Consider the following 23053-nt stretch of genomic DNA (forward strand, 5'->3'; position numbering starts at 1 on the left):
AGTTTAATAATAAAAAGTATTTTTAGATCAGCATATATCAATCAAAAATTCATAACTCACTATTGAAAAATCCAGTATATATATTCTTGATAAGCAGATCATTGCAAAACAAACTTCAGTACTTTAAAATGTAACAGAAGATATATGATGATGGGTTTGGTGTGAAATGCTGAAACAATTTTAGAACTTTTTCTTGCTCATGTATAGTTTATGTGTAACAAAAAATGTGAAATAAAGAAACTTGGTGACATTATAATTATATAAATTTTCCCACAGACTGATTAAACTGGAAAAAAAAAAAAAAAAAGGGATGCAGCTCTACAACTGTTTTGCAGAAAGATAGCACTTCTCTCCATTTCAATAACCATGTTTGTGGTGCTTAAAATATTATCAACAAATATCTTCTGTCTTCTCAGCCTTCAACCTAAGTACTATAGATTTTAATACCTTTCATGCTTGGGGTTTTATTTATATATTTATATAAAATAAAAAAATTAAAAAAAAATCTCAAGTTTTTTGCACATATATTTTTCACTCTAAAAGGGTGGAAAGACAATGAATTGAAACATGGTAAGTTTTCCAAAAGTTTAGAACAAATCTCATCATATATTTTCTATTTCAAAAACTTAAATTTTAAAATAATAAAGTTCTTTTTTAATGATCCCATATTATTTATTATTATTATCATCAAAATTTTCAACTAATCAAGTTTAAAGTCTGCAGACGAAGTTTCAATTACAACAGATTCCACCGTCCAACATTTGTTAATTGTATCATTAATATTATTTTATATTTTGATGGAAGCATTCTTCATAGTTGCATCATACAAAAGTAGCAGTCTTTTGTCAGTCTTAGTAAGTGTTTGTGTTTGATTAACATCTATATTCAAGTTAATGATGTCCTATATGTTGCAGCATGATGTGTCTGCAAATCCAAATTACTTCAAAATTACCTTATAATCAAAAAAAATTTCCCAAGAAGTATAATAGATTATCCCCCCTCAAATAATGAAAATTAACAGCTAAATATAAAAACTGTGTTTATATCAGTATCAGTGAATTAAAATATCTCATAACAAACCCATTGAAATTTAAGGTGTGCACATACTACACTTTCTAAAAGATCAATTAAATTTGTAACAAGTTATAACAAAAATGGACACAACATTTAAATTTCTACAACTTCACAACATAAATTTAAAGCTAATCATAATACTTAATATTCAACAGAATCTCTGCTTTGTCAACAAAATATACAAAATTTATACCAATTAACAAATCAATCCACATTTCATCTACACGTTCTTCAGGAACTACCATTATGATATATATATGTACTGTATATGTATGTGTATTAATAATTATATATACACATATATATGACCATATACATACACAATACACAAATGCATCGATACAGCATCACCAACTATACCAGTTTTATTTAATACTAATTAACAGCAAAATGTCCAGTGCACTGTGATGGAACTTAACCATAGCGAATATCCACACACATATGAAGTATATAACAGCAGCAAAATAATTTCAACAGTTTCTAACTTTTACTTAGGTGTTATATTAAAACCCTGGAATACATGAAATGGGTGTTTTTAAAAGCTTATTGGTATTAAAACTGGGCACGTAACAGTGAGGTCTTTCATATAAACTTTACAAGTCATTCCAATCACTGATATTACAAGGACCTAGTTTTAACTACTTTGTGATAATGCTGACTGTAGATTGCAAGAATAAAAATTATTATAACATTTATTTCCCCTCTAAATTAACAGCAGCCACCTCCTTCTGCTTCTGCTTCAATTAAATGTAAATTATTTCTGGGTCTTGAAAATCCAGTTTTTATTCCATCCCACCCATCTTCTACTTTAAATTCTCCAGCTTCAATTTTATTGTATATATCTTGAGCTATCAATGTAAAAGCTTCTTCTACGTTATAACCTGTCTTTGCTGATGTTTCAATAAATTTTACACCATAAAATTCAGCAAAAGCTTTTCCTTCTTCACTAGGTACTTCTCTTGTTGCATCCATATCATTCTTACAGGCCACAACCTGTACAAATAAAAAAAAAAAAAAAAAAATAATGTTTAAAACAATAAAGAAAAATAAGTCAGTGTTTGTTTTTAAGAATTTTTTTTTGAAATATTAACCAAAAAAAAAATTACATCTTTATACAGAGAAATATAATAATTTGGGATCTAATGAAAAAAACAAAAGTAAGTGAACCTACAAGTATGATAATACCACTGCATGGGTTGAGAAGGTAGATGATACTCAATGATACTTGCTGAGTAGACCGGGGTTCAAGCCCCTGACTGCTAAATACAGTCGATCTGCCAACCCGCACTGGAACCAGCATGGCAGATTATGACCCATTTCCCTCAACATGAATTGTTGAGGAGGCTTCCATTCTGCAGTGGGTTGATAATGACTGCAGTTAACTTTAACTACTGTATTTTAACTGTCTGTACTGAGTACTGTACGTAGGTCTCCTATCCAGTGATTAGTATGCTTACCCTATTTCTCAAAATAAGGCCTACAGTGTTTATTTTAGTTTTAAATGTGTTATTTATGTAAGTTATGCCTGTAAATGACGGTGCAGTACATGCAAAGATAAGTGAAAAAAAAAAAGGCACTGCTTCGAGTTACGACAGTGGTCTAGAACCGAACATGTCGTAAGTGCAGGGTATGCCCAGTGGTGAGCTATAGTGGGCTCGCATGGGCTGTCGAGAGCCCATTGTTATTTTTTTTGAGAATTTGCGAGCCCATTGTTGAAGCGATTATTTATTTTACAAATGAAATCCTGAATTTAATTATTGTATATCTAGAGCCGGAACTACGGCAGGGCGAGCGGGGCCCCATCCCCAGCATTTTAATGGCACAATCGACCAGTTATGTATTTTAAAATTGCTTCATTTTTGAGTTAATTACAGTTGGACCTCTGTTTAATGAACTTCCTCATAGCGATTTTTTTTTAAATTCCTCTTGGTTTCTACGGAAACATTTAAAATAATTTCCGTAGAACGAACGGATTAATAGACAACTTTGTGTGCATTGTCCTCACCACTGGCCTTTAGGTAATTAGAAAGCGCGAATTAAGGGTGTTAATGGTGTCTGTAAAACCTATGCAGCCACATTCTGAGAAGTCGCGCTAGTTAATATGCTTTCCATAGCCAGTCAGAGGATTAAAAAGATTCCCAACATGGATAATAGCCTCTGGTCAACCTGTGTTGTGGTTTCCCTTTACTCTGACAAGAATCATATGTTTTTCGGAGAAGTGAGTGATCCATGCGTTTCAGTAAATTTTTCTGTCTATGTTTACATGGTCACAGTAGCTGAATATATGAGTGATTCCGATATTTTGCCCAGTATTCAAAGAACTAGTGACAGTAGCAACGTGGGGGAGGGGGGGAATTGAGGCTAAGATATTAAGTAAACTTTCCGAAGATGAAATGTTGGCAGATTTGGAAACTGTGCCGAAGCTTTCACTGTGAAGAAAATGCCCCAAAATATAATGGCATACAGGAAATTAGAAGGCAATTTATTAAAAAAAAATGTATCACCAATCTCCAGAAAACCAGCGGATCTAATGAAATTAAGGATGATTGCTAAAGAACCTGATGTGGAAACTATAAAGATCGGTCGAGTGTTCGGGCCACAATGGGCAGCTTGTAGCTTACGGACGGCAATGAATTATCCCGCTTTGTGCAAACATAATTGTAATGGAATCAAAAAGTTAATTAAACTGACTTTTCAATCTGGAATTTCTTAACGATTTAGCACTAATGATCGAAATCCTGCAGGAGCTCTCTTTAGAAGCTTTACAGAATCACTATGGTAAAAGCAGATAAATTAATTATTCCAACTATCAATGCTATCGCTAATTTGAAAAATGCTGAAGGAAATTATGCAGCTAAAATTGAGAGCATGTTGAAGTTGAAAGAATTTAAAGGAATCGAAAGTAAGAACACATTTAAAAATTTACCTCGTGACACGTTATTAAGGATAAGTTGTTAATGCAACAGAGTAATTTTAAATTAAATAAAGAAAATAAGGATACTATTGACAATGAGGAATTGTAAGAAATTTTAAACATGCTACCTGGAATATGAAAAAAACTTTCGTTTCCGTGGCAAGACGGTGAAAAACAAATAAGAAATTTATTTAAGTTTTCTGATAAAATATGAAATAAAACTTAATGATTTTAGAGATTTTGTCGAAGACAGTTTATCTTTAAGATCGAGTGAAATTCCCTTTTCAATTAAGAAAGCCAGAAAATATCTTTGAAATCATTGCGATTACACAATGCTTTCAGCGTAATGAATAATATTGTATAAATAAATGAATAACGTTGACAATTAAACACATTGCAGATTATGATGACCATACATCTAAATGGAAAACCATTGCTTCAATTTGATCCGGATCGTTACATCAAATCATTCCTCTGTAGTCATTGCTCAGCTATTGAGCAAAGCAGATCGAAAACAAATATTAACAGAGAAGTGAATTGTATATGGCAATTTTTAGAATACATTTTTCTTGAATATTTGTATAATAATTTTTTTATCTAATCTGCGATTATTGTGTACCTTTTCTAGAAGAGTTTGTTTTTTATGTAATATTTATTATTATATTGTAGAATGTTTTGTGACAGTTTTTGTGATATGGGAAATATTTTGTGTTATTTTTTATTCACAATATTAAAATTTTATCATGAAAAAAAAAAAAAATGCATCCATGATATTCCCCTAATTAAAAAAGAAAAAGAGAGATGAATAAAAAAATGGTGCGTGTACTGAGCACGCGTGGTAGATGGTTTTGTGTGAATCCTTTGCGTTTCTTTTAGGTACAGTATTTTGATTTGTATATTGATTACAAAATAAGAGCTTTTGTATTGTAAATATTTTATTGAATATTCACAAATTTTTATAATTTCTAGAAGACAATGGATTTATGATAACTAAAGTAACTGATGTGTACCTGCGATTGCAACGTATCTAAATGTCTCTAGAAAACACCGTTGATTGAAGTACTCACCTTGTAATTGAAACGACATATGCTGCAGTTCGGGGCATCTAACAATGGAATGTTACGAAAATGTGAGACGAAAAAATAAATTGTTGACAAATATTTGTATTGTTGCAGTCATACTTACTTCAGGAAGCATGATTGTGACGTCATAATATTAAAAGGTTTGAACTCGAGATACTATCGTATCCAGGTATCATCGTAAAGAGGGGCAGGCATGAGGACCAGGCTGACTCGAGATATCACACCAGTCACGAAGAATGTGTTGCGCACTCTAATAACACTACTAGTGAGTGCTTGGTACAGACTAGTAGTGTGAACGTGGGAAGCGCCTCTGGCGGAAGTCTGCCGCACATGACGTCACGGAAGTGACTTCATCCATGGCAGGAATCCCCAAGGATGTTTCACATTAAAAAGTCGGCAAAACTGCGAGCCTATTGTTAAAATATTCACAGCTCACCACTGGGTATGCCGTTATATATTTTTAACTGCAATAATGCAAAGGCCCAATGAGAACCCTGTTGTTTCTTGGATCATAAAGAGCACCCAGAGTATAGTACATACCATTCAACATATCTTTAAAAAATACATAGTAAATTTAAAAAAATAAGCATATTTATTTGGGCCTATGACAGTTAACAACATATCTGTCTTAAGAAGTGTCATATTTATCAAGGATATTATAATTAGGAGTTAAGTTGGAAAGAAAATGGCAAGGAGGATGACATGTTATCATTAAAGAATAATTAATGGAATAGAATCCAGTAAACTGTTTAAAATATGACACCCTCAGGGATTGAGAGGGTTGAGCAATTTTATAAGAGCTAATTTAATAAATATTAAGCACAAGAAATTGAACTTATTTACACATGTAAACATTTATAATTACTATCTTGTCCTTTCATCTGTTTTTGCAGGCAACAGGATTTAAGCTGCATGGATAATGGCAATGGTCTTAATTCCCACAGCAGAACAAACTTGCCCTGGTATTGCACTACTTTCAACAGATAGCTTTAGCTATATTACAACTTTGAAAAATGATTTTGTATACTGCATGTCAGCTCACACTGAACAACTTGACGATTGTGTTGTCACCAGAGACAACCTACTATCTAATGATAGGCCTATCCGTCTTGAAAGAGGCTGCCATAGCAGTCTCATCAAAAGATGAGAATACTATGACAGCTGGCCAATTAACCTTTTGGCAAGCCCATTTGCTTTGAAAGCAGTACAATACCAGGCAACTCATTGCAAAGGCAAATTTATTCTGCTTTGGGAATTAATACCATTGCATTATTTATACAGATTAAATCCTGCTGGCTGCAAAAATTAAAGATTAAAAGACAAGATAGTTCTGAAAGCATCTTATAAAGAAAGAAATGTAACCTGTTTTTGCATGGATTCTTAAAAACAAATGCGATTGTTAATACAAGTTTCAGATTACTTTCTTAATATTTCCAGAAAAATGTTGATTTCCCCCCCCCTGTAAAATGTGCCAGATTTTACATGGTTTATTATACTACAAACCACATGATTTTTGGATTAAGATATTTAATGAACTATAACAATATGACAATATATATTGTTCATCTCAATACAAAACTGGGTGTGTTTTGAAACTATTAAATCCTATCCTGAGGCCTATAGGAGTAAAAAGCATAGCAAATAAATTGATTACAGTCAAATAAATAATGGTACAGAAAAGGCTAATAAGTTATTGTATTTCAAGGAATATATACAAAAAAGCAGTGGCATGTTATAATCCTATCATAGTATCTATAACTGCAAAGGGGAAAGAGGGGGAATAGCTTGAGATTTATGATTATTTAATGATCAAAGGAAAATTTTAGGTGAATTGAAAAGTTTCATAGAAGATCAAACAACATTACTGCCTATAACTTACAGCAACCGATGTTGATAAGATGTTCCGAGGGTAACAATGTTTCAAATGAGGGGGAAGATAAAGCTTGCAATACAAACATAAATAACTTCAAGGGGTGTGTCAGGGTAGTAAACTATTGAAGATTACTTAGTCTTAACTGTGTTGTCAATAAAATGGCTGAATTTGAACTCCTGGTTAGGAGAACTATAGCTGATATAATAGGACTAACAGAAACATGGTGCCACCTGGAAATTGGTAATAACGAGTTCCACTAAGGTATGTATAATGTATATTGTCGTGCTTCTTATCAAAAGCAGCCTGACCACGAAAAGAGCTTTTGCTGAGTCTGAAGTTGTCTGCCAGCATAGAATCTGTGTGGTGAGAGTTAGTTGGAAGCAAAGGATCAATGAGAGTGAGAGTAATCTACACACCAGATTATTGGTGAAGGATATGATAAAAGTGTTTACATGCAGACGGAACGGGCAAGCAGGCACGAATGTTTTATTATGGGTGACTTTAATCTGCCCTGGATTGATTGAAATAAGTGGGAGGGAAACACACCATGGGGAAAAACTTTTTGAAATAAACTACATTATTATTTATATCAGCATGTTAGAGAAAGTACTAGGGGTGAGAATATTCTTGACTTCATCATTACTAACAAATCAGATGACATCATAGGGCTTAAAGTACAGGAACCATTGTCAGGAAGTGATCATGCAATCATTAGTTGGAAGATGAAGAAAGATGTTGCAGTAGTTAAAGGCATGGGTTTTAACTTAAGAAGATGGGACTTGGGAAGTTTAAGGCACTATATGTCATTTGTAAATTGGGTGGATTGCTGAGGGATGGCAAATACATTTGAATTATGGAATACTTTTAAAGCAAAAATTCACAGAAGCCATGAGCGCATACATACCTTTAAGAAAATATTGCAGGAGAATGATGCTAAAGTGGATGACTACGGAGCAGGTTGGTCAAATAGAACAGAAAAAGATAGCATGGGATAGTTACATGACAGTTATTTCAGATCAACAGGTAAAAGTTGATCTGAAATAGCACCACAGATAAGGTTAGGGAGGCCAAGGCTGCGTATAAGAAAGCATTGGCTAAAAGAGCAAAGAACGAGGACAAGAAATTTTTCTTGTATGTGAATACAATAGAGAAGAAAGCTAATCAGATTGGACCCTTGTGCACTGGGTCTGGGAAAGTCTTAGATAACCCACCTGATGAACTGAATAGGTACTTTGCATCAGTCTTTACTGACGAAAGACTCTCCATGCCAGGAAGAGGCTGTGCAAGTGAGGCTGATCCATATGAAATTAATGACGTAATTACAGATGATATTAGAAAAACTTTTGAGCATAAAGGCAAGTAAGGCTCCCGGTGTTGATGGATTATACACTGTAGTTTTGAGGGAGAGCATGAGGAAGTGTATTGAACTATTGAGGTTAATTATGAGGGCATCTTTGAACTCAGGGTAGATTCCTTTGGATCGGAGAAGTGCCACTGTATCACCAAAATATAAACGCAATTCAAAGAGTGAAGTTGGTAACCAGACCAGTCAGTCAGTCTGACTTCAGTGGTGGGAAAAATCTTAGAGGCAATGATTAAGAGTGCAATCCAGGGACACTTAGACAGATACAGTATTCTAAAGGACACACAACATGGCTTTGTTAAGGGTAAATCACTAATACTAAAATAGCTTTAGTAGGCTATTTTATGCAAGAAAGCAAGCTTCCACAGCATCAGTGAAAAAAAAAAAAAAAACAAAAAAAAAACCCACCTTCCCAATTCACTCCAAAAGTTTGTCTAGTTCTGCCTTGAATTTATTTAAGCTGTCAACTTCTATGACAGATGGAAGGTTGTTCCAGCAACCAACCACTGGCTAGCTAAAGTCAAATTTCTGCACTTCTGTTCTACAACTGTCTTTCCTCAATTTGAATTTATGCCCCACTCAGGTTTTTTTTTTTTTTTTTTTTTTTTGATTTGGTAGTTGTTGGCGCATCGGCTTCTGTGGCCATATTGCACCTCCCAAGGTTTTTGCAGTACTTTGATCCAAGCCCGAGGCGGGAATCGAACCCGCGACCTTTGGGTTGCCGGGCAGGTACTTTACCCACTCGGCCAGCCCGGTCGGCTCCCACTCAGGTGCGTAATCTGAGCAAGAGGCAGGATCCCATCAGCATTGAGCTTGTTCAAGCCATTCAAGGCGTTATACACCTCAATCAGATCACCTCACAGGTGCGTAGTCTCCAGACACTGCAATTTGCAGAACTTAAGCCTTTCTTGGTAAGAGCAACCCTTTGTTCCACTCACCACTATCGTTGCCCTTCACTGTACTCATTTCAGCAGCTCTACATCTTTCCTAAAATGAGGCCTCCAAACCTGTATGCAGTACTCAAGATGTGGCCTGATCACTGCCTTATACAAGGGGATAATCACCTCCTTACTCCTGCCAGAAAAATTCCTGAGTATCACTGACAAGACCCCACGAGATACTCTTGCAGTCCATCTGCACTGCTCAGAACACTTCATATCTGACAGCACAAATAAAAGACTGTTAAATGCTTTGAACCAGTGGTTATGAAAGATGGGATGAAAATTGTATCTGAAATCAATGAAGCTAGGTTGTGTAGAAACTAAATCATTTGTGGAGGTATACTAACTATATCATTTGTGTAGGAACTATATCACTTGTGGAGTGCCTTCCACACAAACTGTTCATGTTTGTGAGAAACCACAATTATTACTTTTATTAACAGAATCATGTTCTGTAACTTCTGCCAGTATAATGTAATGATATTAATAAAGAATAATTGCAATGTAACAGTATTATATCTTAATGGAAACAAACCATAAAGGAAACGACTCTTCTAAAGTCATGATTCAAGTGATCAGATTTTCAGGAATGAAAACCAGGAAAAAAACAGCTTCTGAAGATGAAAAAAAATCAACACCCTGAAGAACAAATTGGACATTTTGAGACTGAGCTACCCAGAACTAGGGCAATATAATATCTCACTGGCTTTTCTTGGTAGAGAATGAAAGGGACCTGGGGGTGGTGGTGCAGGCAGATATGAAGTTCTCTGAGCAGTGCAGACGAGCTGCAAGAGTAGCTCATGGTGTATTGTCAATGATATATAGGAATTTTTCTAGCAGGGATAAGGAGGTGATTATTCCCTTGTATAAGGCAATGGTCAGGCCACACCTAGAGTACTGTATACAGGCCTGGAGGCCTCATTTCAGGAAGGATGTAGAGCTGCTGGAACGAGTACAGAGAAGGGCAACTAGATTGGTGAATGGGACAAAGGGGTTCTCTTACGAAGAAAGGCTTAAGTTTTGCAAATTACAGTGTCTGGAAACTAGGCACCAGCGGGGTGATCTGATAGAGGTGTACAAAGCCTTGAATGGTTTGAGCATGCTCAATGCTGATGGGATTCTTCCTCTAGCTCAGAAAAATCACCTGAGAGGGCATAAATTCAAATTGAGGAAAGACAGATGTAGGATAGATGTGCGGAAATTTGCCTTTAGCCAGCGGGTGGTTGGTGGGTGGAACAGACTTCCATCCCTTGTCGTGGAAGTTGATAGCCTAAATAAGTTTAAGGCTCAGCTGGACAGGTATTTCGAACGAACAGAGGGGTGAAGTGGAAGTGGTTATTTTTATTTATTTATGTTACTTTTTTTTTTTTTTTTTTTTTTGGCTGATGCTGCATAAGCTTGCTTTCTTGCATCAAATGCCTCTACTAATGCTAATGCTAAGGCACCCTAATTTCGCAATGCTAATATTATATCATAAAAAGTATCCAAATAGATTTGTAATTCAAGTAAAATGATTAATTGCTTAATGAAAGGAACACAAAACTGGATTACACTTTCCAAAGGAGACCCAGTAAGTAAGACACAAAGCAGAAAAGAAGCAACTAATCTGAACACTGCATTTATTTTTCAACATATTCACCAAAAACATTTTTACATTTGAACCAATGCTTATGCTGTTTGTGGCCAATGACATGCATCATTTTCAACCTCAACGGTCAGAATAAAGTTTGCCACTAAGATGTTATTGAGATTTCCATTTTCCTGATGGATCAAGAAAATGGAAATCACTAGGGGCAAGGTCAGGACTAAAAAATCATTACGGGTATCTGTTTTTACAAATTGTACACAGCCTTGCACTCCCCCCCCCCCCGCGCAAAGGAAGATCTAAGGGTGACACGAATAATTACAGACCAGTTAGTTTAACTTCCATTCAGGGGAAAATAATGGAGTCACTGGTTAAAGATGCATTGCAGGATCATCTAGACAAGACTGCAATAATAATTCAGACACAGAATGGGTTTGTTAAGGGAAAGTCTTGTCTGACAAATTTGATTGGATACTATGATGTGGTTATAAAGGAACTGGATGCAAAAAAATAATTTTGATATCATATACAGTCAGGTATGCTACAACAAGCGATGCTATAAAATCAGGATGCTACAACAAATGCAGAGGAATACTATCGGCCGACGTAGCATGTGCATGCACATGATGTGTTGGAGCCTTTCCGCTTTGATTAGAGCGTCAGTTATCTTTATTATCATTTGTAAGGATTAGTTAGTTTAGTTCAGTTTTCTGCTTATTTGCCCTTTAGCAGTGAAAATATATTTTTTAATTATTGTGTTATATAATTTTAGCCATGAGCTGGCAAAATAGAGTGAGAAAGCTAATTAACTTAAGAGACATTAAGAAAGAAATAATTTCCAAGCGAGAAAGTGGAAAAAACGACCATAGATCCTTGCCTGAGACCAACTAACTTGGTATATTGTGAAAAAAGCCAATAAATTTCCTCTTAAGTCTTAATATTAAAGGAAATGTATAAACCAATTAACTCTTTAATCTAAATTAATCTAATTTAAAGAAAGGATCTAATTCTGTTGCCATAGTTTGTACATTTTTAATTACAATACAGACATTATTAAATGCAATAGTTGTTTCTTTATCAACTTTACCATAGGCCAACACACACTATGTTCAATGAGAATGCATTGAACATAATAGAGAATGGGCACTTTTTTTTTTTTTTTAAGAAGGGCGAGTGCACTTCTTCACTTTCATTACTGGTAACAAAAATGTCATTTTGCTTGGGGCTTAGCAGCTTCTGAGGTCATGAAGTGCTGTGGCTGTAAGCTGCATCTACTTTAACAATCCACATGCCTCTTCAAAATCCCCTATTCCTCAACATTGCTATCACATTAATTTGCTGGATAATGTTTTTCGATATTACCTCTAAAGCCACTGTTTTGAAGCAGTTGATTATTACACTTGATGTAATACTGTTCCAAGCAATTACAATATTTAGAATGTTGTGGATCAAGTACCCTATTAGGCAGACTGTATATGCTCTTTTTGAGATTATCAATAATGCCTTGATTAAGGGATTGCATAAAACTGGTGTTAGTAGCAGATAAAAACACTGGCTATATATTTGTAAACTTAAGTGCTCAGTAGAATGTGCTGTGCAGTGATCTGTAATTGCCAAAATGTACCTTTTTTTCTGAAGCCATCTTCTGTTCACTCTCAACAACCAAGACTGGAAAATTCTGACCATAAGTCAAGCACTTTAATTGGCTTGTTAATCACACAAAAGTTGGTTAATTCCTTTAAAACATCTTGACTTGGAAAATTTACCAACCACAAGTAATGCCAAATGCATCGCAGCATAACAGGTTTATGTAATTTAAGGGGTATCTGCTAACAAATACAAACAACCAAACAGACTCACTACAAAGACTTTGAAATTAAGTTATTCCTGTCTGCAACTGATACAAACGTAGACACCACATTTGTATCCATCGTTTAGCTAGCTCTTGTTGAGCTAGACGATCAGCCTTTTCTTGAGAAATCAGACCTGATATAAGCAAACTAGATGCATGCATATGTTAATATCATTCAAAAAGTTTTGTTGCACGCAACTCATGTTTTGCACAACAAATTTGTTTAATGTTTTATATCACTGCTCCAGTGCCATGCACTTCTTCAAGTTTTTTTGGTTTTTAATACTGTAAACAAAGTAGGTAAAGGGATATTGAATTCCACTGCAAATGTGTATTTGACTTCATTCCATCCTACCAACCTCTTGTATAATTTTCAATTTCATTTCCATGCTTAATTCTCTCCATTTACATTTGTCATTGCCATAACTGCTAGATGCAGTTTAATATAAACAAACATTTTAAAGACATCAGCTCCAATATAACAGCTCAGATCCTTTTAAAAATGGCACAAAAATTAGATATTAACAAGACTCTTTGAACATAGCATAACAATTGTGCAACAATATATACAGGGTGTCTCAAAAATATTGGTACAAACGTTTAGGGGAGATAGGTAAAATCTAAAGGTATGTCACCATAAGTCGGTACACGGCGCTGTTCATCAGTTCGCACGAGGGAAAATTTCTGGTTTACTCATTCAAGCAGTAGTCACCGCACGAAGGGCATGCATCGATATATGAACTGTATGGATTAGTAGAGGGCCCACATGGTGTGTGCCCCCATGCGGCACAATATCGCTTCGCAATAAATGTGTGGTCGGTGACTGCTTAGTCGGTGCATACCTGTTGCATGCATATGTTAATATCATTCAAAACGTTTTGTTGCACGCAACTCATGTTTTGCACCACAAATTTGTTTAATGTTTTATATCACTGCTCCAGTGCCATGCATTTCTTCAAGTTTTTTTGGTTTTTAATACTGTAAACAAAGTAGGTTTACGGTATTAAAATCCCGCATGAACTCCACTAAATATCGGAACTTTCTAGAATAAGTTCTACCAGGGTTACTTGACGATGTTCCAGCAAATGTGAGATGCAACATTTGGTTTCAACATGATGGGGTGCCTGCCCATTATGGAAGGTGTGTTTGTGACCATTTAAACAGACGTTTTGGGCATCGATGGATTGGCCATGGTGGACCCGTTGCCTGGCCCCCACGCTCACCTGATTTATCGAGCCTTGCTTTCTTTCTGTGGAGGCCCCTCAAATCTATCGTGTATGAATCGCCTGTGGAGACGGAAATGGATCTCGTGGCGAGACTTGTCTGCGCTGCTGCTACTGTCAAAGAAACTCCAGGTGTGTTCAACCGTGTCCGCCAATCCATGCTGCATCGGTGTCAAGCATGCATTGCGTCTCATGGTGGAACCTTCGAGCATCTGTTGTAACATCATGAAATGCATCCATCTCATACTCCATTGTTAATATTATGTCAAATAAATGTTTGCCACTAATTACTGTCTTGTGTCATTCTGCTTTTTGTGCCTCTGCTACTACTTTCCTGTGACATTTCTGGTTATGGGTTCCTATGTGATTCACATTCCTTTAGATGTTACCTACCTCCCCTAAATGCTTGTACCAATATTTTCAAGACACCCTGTATACGTTTGTAACTACAAGAAACTTGCTTTTTTTTTTTTTTTAACATAAAAGTATATTCTAACAAGTCAGTACCATCCTTTGGAAAATGCAGAACCAGGCAGTCATGTGTATGCTGGTGGTAGAGCAATAAAAGACAACTGTGCTTTTTATTAACCATATAAAATGATATTATTTATTTCTTGCAGGGTAAAAAAAAAAAAAAAAAAGTACTTTATACTACACATTAACAGAATTTTATAATAAATGAATATATTTATGTAGAAAAGCCTATCCTTCACAGGGAAACAATATATGCTTTGTACAAATGAGAATTTTATACAAACCAAGTTTATATTAACAAGATTCTACCTGTGTTTCTGGGACTCTTCCATGTAGTGAAGGGCAGCATTTTCCTGTTTGCATCCAAGTACTTAGAAGCCTTGACACAGTCTTGCTTGCAGCAAAGGTTTTTATTAAGTTTTCTTCATTTAACATGAGTTTTTATATTGGCTCGACCACATGTGCGACAGTTAAAACTGTCAATAACAATATCAATATTTAGGATATGGATCAAGTATCTTATTAGTTCATTTTTGTCATTAAAATGATGTTTTTTCTCTGGCCATTGGCAGTGAAGGGCATTTCAATGCTGCAATGAAGAGTTATAGTCACACCTCGATTAACAAATAGGATACTTTCCACGAAATTACGTTAAGCGAAACTTCGTTTTCAGAGGTAAAAATACTATGGCCAGAATAGGGATACATTCCTACGTAAAGAAAATGAAAAGCTTTTTTCGAACAAAGAAAAGTTTTATTAAATAAACAGTCAACTTACATACAAAGTGAAATCACATTTTAAAATATGAGTCTAAAGTTGATTGTTTAAGCTTTTTTTCTCTTTCATTTAACAATTGCCTATACGGAGTTATTGCATTTAACACTAATTGCTTAATAATAACACTTCTTCCTAAATCAGGATCATTTTTACTAAAAAAATTTAAAACATTTTCAATGTCATTTAAGCGCCTTTTTAAATCTTTGGTGGTTAACACATTTTCGGCAGGAACTTAGTATTAGTATTAGTAATGGCCGCATGGTGCAAGAAAGCCTATGGCTTATGCTGCACCGGCCAAAAAAAAAAAAAAAAAAAAAAACGAATAAAACAATGATTAAAAAAAAAATAAATAATAATAATTAGTAAAAGAAAAGGAAATTAAACCTATCATCCTATGCACTTCCCTGACCCGAAGGTACTATCCAGATGACTTGAATTTCCTCAAACTGTCAGCCTCTACCACCCATGCAACTTGTTCCAGTAATTTATAACTCGTTGGCTAAAATAAAACTTCTGGCAGTCCAATCTAAACATTTCCCCCGTAACTTGAATTTATGTCCCCTAGTTGCCTCTCACAGTTTTAAACACCTCAATCAAATCTCCTCTAAGGTGTCTAGTTTCCAAACTCTGCAACCCACATATTCGAAGTCTTTCTTCACATGGACACCCTTTTGCCGATCTCACCAGGCGAGTTACTCGTCTTTGCACCCTTTCAAGAAGCTTGATGTCTTTCTTTAGGTGCAGTCTCCTTTAACTTCTTTAACTTCATCTTCATTTTCTTTGTCTTTGTTGCTAACAAGATTTTCTAAATCTTCCACTGAAAAACCATCATCTTCTGCATTCAATAAATTTCTAACATCCTCTTCATAGACATTTTCAAAACCTATTGATTGAGCCATCTGGATAACTTCATTTCTAATTTCTTGGATGTTATTTTCTTCTTCTAGTACAACTTCTGGCCATATTTTGCGGCAAACTCCATTTAAGCATTTCTTAGTGACTTCTTTCCAAGAACTATCAATGTTTTCAATTGCGTTTTTAATGGTGTAGTTTTTCCAAAAAGTTTTAACTGTCATTTCCTCTTTATCCTCTAGTTCAATTGAATTGCTTAATGTTCGATGCAGATAATAAGCTTTAAATGATGCTATTACTCCCTGATCCAATGGTTGAATCAGGGAAGTTGTGTTTGCTGGAAGAAACACAACTTTGACAGGAATGCATGTGTCCAACGTGTTAAGATCAGTAGGATGTCCCGCAGCATTGTCTAACAACAAAAGAGCTTTTTCTTTGAAGTTGTTTTTTTGACAATACCATTTTACTTCAGGACAAAAGTGGTTAACAAACCAATCAGTAAATAACTCCTTGGTAACCCATGCTTTTCTATTTGCTTTCCATATTACAGGTAAATTTGTTTTTATGTTACCTTTTAATGCCCTCGGATTTTCTGAATGGTAAACTAATAACAATTGTAATTTATAATCGCCAGAGGCATTTGATCCAAAGAGTAACGTTAAACGGTCTTTGACTGCTTTGAACCCAGCAGCTGATTTTTCTTCAACAGAAATGAAGCTTTTTGATGGTAGCCGTTTCCAGAACAAACCGCTTTCGTCAACATTGAACACCAAATTTAGTGGAAAATTTTCACGTTCAATTATTTCCTTTAGTTTTCCTGGAAACTTATTTGCGGCTTCTCCTGTCAATTTTACACTATGAATCCTGGCCCGTTTTTTAAATTTCTCGAACCAACCACGAGAAGCCTCAAAAGTTTCCGTATTTTCTTCAGTTTGTTTAGATTTCAGGTGATTAAACAAAAATAATGCTTTTTCTTGAATCACTATTTGACTTAAAGGCATATGACGTTGTGACATCATCTATACACAAGCTTAACATTTTCTCCATTTTTTCTAAAATTGGACTCCTTAAGCGAGTTAATTTTGCTGCTGTAACATCTGTACAATTCTGAGCAGACTGTTTTATTTTTCCTGATTGACTTAGTATGGTTAAAGTTGATTGCGCTAATCCCAAAGAATGTGCCACATCAGATTTTCTTTCGCCGCTTTCAACGCGTCATACAATATTTTGTTTAGTTTCCAAAGAAATCGCTTTTCTTTTATTTTTGATTCTGACATTTTAACTAAAAAAAAATATTCCTATTAAAATTTACAAAATTTACATTATGTAATGCTATCAAAGAACCTACGTCAATTATTGCAATGCGCCACACTGAAACAACGTCAATCATATATTTCAATGCACCACACTGAAACAAAAGTGAAGTGTAAACAACGACTAAATTAGGCGAATTATGCGAAAAACTGTTATAACAGACACACCCACAGCTCGGGAGCACTCCAGAGTATGTAACGAGTTACTGTCAGTCACCAATCAGATGATTGTTGGGCGTTGGCCTTAAATTGGAATATTTTTTTCTGTTAAATGGGGGCTTGAAATTGCGGACTTCGTTATCAGAGGTGATATTAATCGAGGTATGACTGTATTTACTCATTTGAATATGTTCCATACAAATGCATTTACCAATATCCATTTTTACTGAATATGGAGAAAATAAAATATTAGATGCTCTATTTCATCAATAATTAAAAAAAATTCTTCTGCTTATCATGATTATTTTAGGCATGAAAACAGCACAACACTATATCGATGTATAAGCAAGGGAAATATGCAGCTCACATTGATGCTTTTAGTATATTTTACTATTACGTCCACACATTTTGATAATTTCAGATGTAAAATATATGTATGTTACTATTTATTATGATAATGTTAATTTTCATGCTATTTCTTTTGAGAAATGAATGCTATATATAATTCAGAAAAACAGGTTTTAATCAAAAATGGAACAAAATGGCATCCACCAAATCTTTTTTTTTTTTTTTTTTTTGGAGGGGGGGGGGGAATGTCTGGTCACCATAACCATAAGTGCAACATCTGTTTCTCCATATAACAAAAACAGTAAAAAAAAAGTCATATCATTTTAATCAAGAGTATATACACTTAAATCTGCAATTAACACCTAAAAAACAAACTGCCCTTAATTACTTTACTAAGAGGGGTATTTAATAATAATAAAAAAAAAAAAAACTCACATGCATATCCTAAAATCAAAGATAATACTGACAGTCTACGTACGTGTTTAAAAAATCCATTAGTCCAGAAAGTTTTCATCACTATCTGTACATAACAGGTACTGATGAAATTATCCTAATTATTGAATAAACCTGTAATTTTTATTATTTTTATCCTATATTTATGATTTCACAGATTAAATACTAATGTTCGATACCTGGCATTTCAGTTTCATCTGGTAGTGCTAAAGTACAAAGTACCTTATAACTGCTATCAGTGATGGTATGTGTTTTGTGTTGTGTAAAGGTGTTCATAACTGATAACAATGAGTTTGGACCTCCTTGTGGTGGTGGATCTGACAGTATGGTAGTCTTGCCACTGTGCTAGAGATTACAAATGTGTCAATGAAAGTGTAAATTCAGTGAAGAGTAGGCAGTGAACGTAGTACATACTTTCTATAAGGTAAACACAAGAAGTACATTATAAATAAATTACAGCAGATGCACAGTTTCAAGACTGACATCCCAGGAGTTGGAAGCCTAGTTTATTTTTTTTTTAAAGATATCATGTGACCATTCTTGATACCCCCCGCCCAAATGTGGAGGATGGGCTCCTTTCATAAGCATCCACTATAACTTCCTATTTCTAGGTGAACAGTCTCTCAAATGATATTATAGTTTGACAATAATAATATGCAATCCACTCATTTCTTTTTTTTTATTACATACTATATTTCTAAAATTACCTTTTCACTGTGTTGACAATTCAAACTTGTCCATCATTGTACGTGATTACACTTGTTTCAAATACTATGAAATAGTACGTTATATTACTTTATTTTTAATTTTTTTTTTAAATTTTGTATCTGAAAATAATAAAAGAAATAATATTAATTTATTAATTCCTGTTTTCTGTAATATCTATAATACATCAAGTGGTGTTGACTAACTGTCTAGGTCCCAATTATTCTTCATTATTTTAATATTTTAATTAAAAAATTAATAAAACTGGCTGTATTAAAAAAAAAAAAAAGGTGAACAGGTGTGTTGTGCTGTGTACACCAATGAGACATCTAATTTTTTTTTTATGGCCATGCTTCTTAAATGTTAATGTAAATAATGATACAGACTGAAAGCCAACACAATAATGAAGGAATATTAAAGTGGTCATAAAAAAAAAAAAAAAGATTTTTTTTTCAGTTGTGTTATATGTTATATTCTTATCCTGAGCTTAGAACACTTTTTGAGAAAATAAACTATGGTATAAGCAAAAAGATTACACCCTAGCTAGAGCTGCATGCCTCCTAGAGCTTTTACTAATACTCATAAGCTTCTACTAATTTTGCGGACCAGTCAACTTTAAACATGTACCTGGCACAATATGGCAAAGTTGCATTGTGTAAAAAAACAACATCCAAACAAACAAATATGTACCCTCAAAATGTAAAGAACACTGAATCTCATTAAAAGACATCCATAATACTTGATAGAAGAGATAGGAAGAGTTTTGCTCTAGAGGCTGAATGTGGTATTCCACTAAGTGATGAGAGTCATCTATGCTACAAATATCCATACAAAAACTGCTACTACTAATTGCCTTTTGGAGCTTTACCTTCTATAACTTGAGGCCTTGCTTATTTTGAAACTGTGTTATTTGTATGGGTTTACCAAGTTAACTGGCACCATTCAGCTGTGCATCATCTTGTAATGGTGTATTTATAATTATTGCATGATACAGGAGTAATCAACATACTGTAAAGTCTGGTATAAAATCCTAAGCTTGTACTGAGGGTGTATGTGTGTGCACGCACACTTAGAGTTAAAACATGAATCAATCCCAAGCTGAACACATAGGAGGGTCTTTCAGATGCTGCATGACCTTCAGTGATCTTGTGCTCTAGATCTGCTCAGTCCATGCAGCTGAAACTCTCAATACCTTTTAACAAAAGTGTTTTCATTATGCCATTGAAAATTCCAGAAATCTTTGTTAGTTAAGGTACAAAAAGTAAAAATGCAGGACCAAGTTAACCTATTCCTGATAATGTATGCATACACATATACAATTGTGGCAAATTATCCAGTCTCTCTCACTTTGTGCATGAAAAAGTCTGGCTATCGTACAATTGTTGAAGCGTACAGATTTTTTGATTGACATTTTGCTTGTTGTCAGTGAAAGATAATATTCAAATAAGAGGAAAAAAACATGTCTAAAGTTTTGTAGTGGTGTTTTATTTTCAAAAAATAATTAAAGATGTTTTAATATAAAAAAATGGATTTGTAATAGCTGAACTCATAAAAGATTAAAAAATAAAGGTGGTTTGGTTTGGTTTAAAATTTTAATGGCGCATTAGCAGCAGTGGCTATTAGGTGGCATCAGAGAGTGAACAATTCTGAATTATTTCTTGCTGTTTTTAACGGATAACTTTTTACCCCATTAAGCAAGCAAGTGTATGTGAGGAAAAGAAAATCACTGGTGTGTACTTAGTTATGGGTTAATAACAATATACTTACAATTTATTATATATATTTTTATACTAATAAATATTGTTGTTCACCTTTTAAAACCAATGATTTGTTCATCCCATTCATCAGATGAACACAGTTCAATTGGAGTTATGTTTTTGACTGGGCATGTTGGCAATCCCCAGAGTATACTTTTCAACTAAACTTTTAACGATTTTCAATTTCTTATTCTTAGAGCAAAGGCACTTCCACATCGAGGCATCATTTACAGAAAAACCAATTTCAGTATAATACTAAAAAGACAACAAAGAATGGCTTGATTACATAATCAAAGCCTCCTATATACCCATATGGCATCAATAACAACAGCAATGTCACACTGTCACCTATGCTGCAGGTTTTCATTTCTGACCTTCTGCATAGGGGTGCTTTAATACACTTGCCACTTTCTTTAGTTTACAATGTGGTGTTACAATGTAAGCTTTTAAAATAAAGAGTACATATATTTGAATTAAAAAGTAGACAGTGGTTCTTGATTCAGATTTCACTGTAATACATAAGATGACTCTATAAAAGTGGGGGGGGGGGGTCAACTTATATAGCAAATATATGGTTAATCAAAATTAGTCAATTTATATGCTGGAATATACAATTGTTTTCTGCCATTCTTGATAACAAGATCAAAGTATGTTTCCCAGAGATTCCTTTATGTTCTGGGGTCCAGCAAAATTGTATAACCAGTATGCACAACCCAGATCCAAAACAGGATTATAGGGTATTGTTTTTATTAAACAAGGAACATCAGTGTAAATAACGCTAAGATGATGACTGAATCAAAATAGTTTTAAGACATCAGAATGTGTAATTCAGCAATTTAAATGCTACTCTGTAATACATTACTCTACCATTAATATCTGGACACCTACATATCTATAAATAACCTTTATTCAGCCTTTATGACAGCCTCTAACATCCATGGAACATTCTCCACCACTTTTTTTGTAAACGTTCTTCAATATTTCTGCCATCAAACAGCAACTAGTTCAGCTTTGTTTTTCAGGCAGTCTTTCAGGCAGCCCCGACAATCCAATTAATCCCACAGGTTCTCTATAGGATTGAGGTCACGGTACTGGGATGACCAGTTAACTTTTTGACATTCATTTCCTAAAACCAGTCTATCACAATGCAAGCAATATGTCATGGAGCACTGTCCAGCCAATACAAGTATGGATCTTCCTGATATGCTGCCACAATGTAGGTAACATTACTGTCCAAGACATCTAGATAGACCTATAACTTGAGGCTTTGCTTATTTTAAATATTTAGCATTCACAGATTTTAAATATTCAACATTCATAGTTTTGTCCAAAACAACCAAACAAAACAAAGTGGAAATGGTCCTGGGACAAACCATAAAAAACAGTCCAACAGATAGCTTTCTTCATGTATCTGCCAGACACAACCATTAGATTGGTAAACAATGTAGCTTGACCCATTACTCTAAAGCACAGCTTTCCATTGGTCTTCAGTCCAAGAACGGTGAGCTAGATGGTATCAAGCTAGACAGTATCTGGCATTAGTCAGACAGTTGTGTAGCCACAGTTGTGGCTACACAACTGTGTTAACTCATATCATGCAGTGTTCTGCACACTGTACTGGTATCATGTAAAAAATATTATGGGATCCTACAGTCCAGAAACTTTATTAGACATGTTGGACAGACAGCTTGTGTAGTCGAGACCCGACAACTAGCAAGTCTCAACTACACAAGTTGACTGTACTGGTACAGACATGTGTCTCAATTGTCTCACTGGGTGTTCACTGGAACAATTCTGAGTGGACAATTCTTTTCAGGGCTCTTCTGTCACGTTTTCCCAGCTTTGGAAGTTTTCCAGGTTGTTTTATGGTGGTTTCACCACATCTACTTCTACTTGTAGTTCACCAAATGGTATAGACCAATTGCTTATGTGGTACTCTCTTAACATGCCATGCAGGAAGACTGTTAACTCCATCAATCGTGGCATCTCGCATTCTTGTCTCCTTGATGACCTATAAGCATATTTATAGCTATGTTTTACATGTGGTGACTGGGTAGGACATGACTATTAGCAGAAGGGTATCCAGATATTCATGTTAGGGCAGTGTAGAAGCTGTTTGCATAGTGGAAACTTCATTATCCATGCTACCAAAAGGGAACAGGTTAACTGTCCCCCTTTCTAATATTTTTATTAATATTTTTTTATTAACTGGTTAATAAAAAAATACAATTTATTCACAGGAAATTCACAATTTGTATACAGTACAGGTATATATAATCAATTACAAAAGAAATTAATCAATTTATTC

The 23053-nt window shown here is 34.7% G+C and overlaps 1 protein-coding gene across 1 annotated transcript in view; it reads right to left on the reverse strand.

Moving 5' to 3' along the window:
- Nucleotides 1–1570: 1570 nt before the first annotated feature.
- Nucleotides 1571–23053, reverse strand: part of Rab39 (RAS oncogene family member Rab39) — a 59707-nt gene continuing 38224 nt past the window's right edge. Inside the window, exon 3 of the mRNA XM_090379369.1 lies at nt 1571–2067. Coding sequence (XP_090235495.1) covers nt 1783–2067 — 285 coding nt within the window. The 3' untranslated portion in view covers nt 1571–1782. The remainder of the gene's footprint in view (nt 2068–23053) is intronic.

The sequence above is a fragment of the Mastigoproctus giganteus genome, chromosome 8 (genome assembly GCF_048544385.1).
Source record: "Mastigoproctus giganteus isolate SK-2022 chromosome 8, ASM4854438v1, whole genome shotgun sequence".
NCBI classification, from domain to species: Eukaryota; Metazoa; Arthropoda; class Arachnida; order Uropygi; family Thelyphonidae; genus Mastigoproctus; species Mastigoproctus giganteus.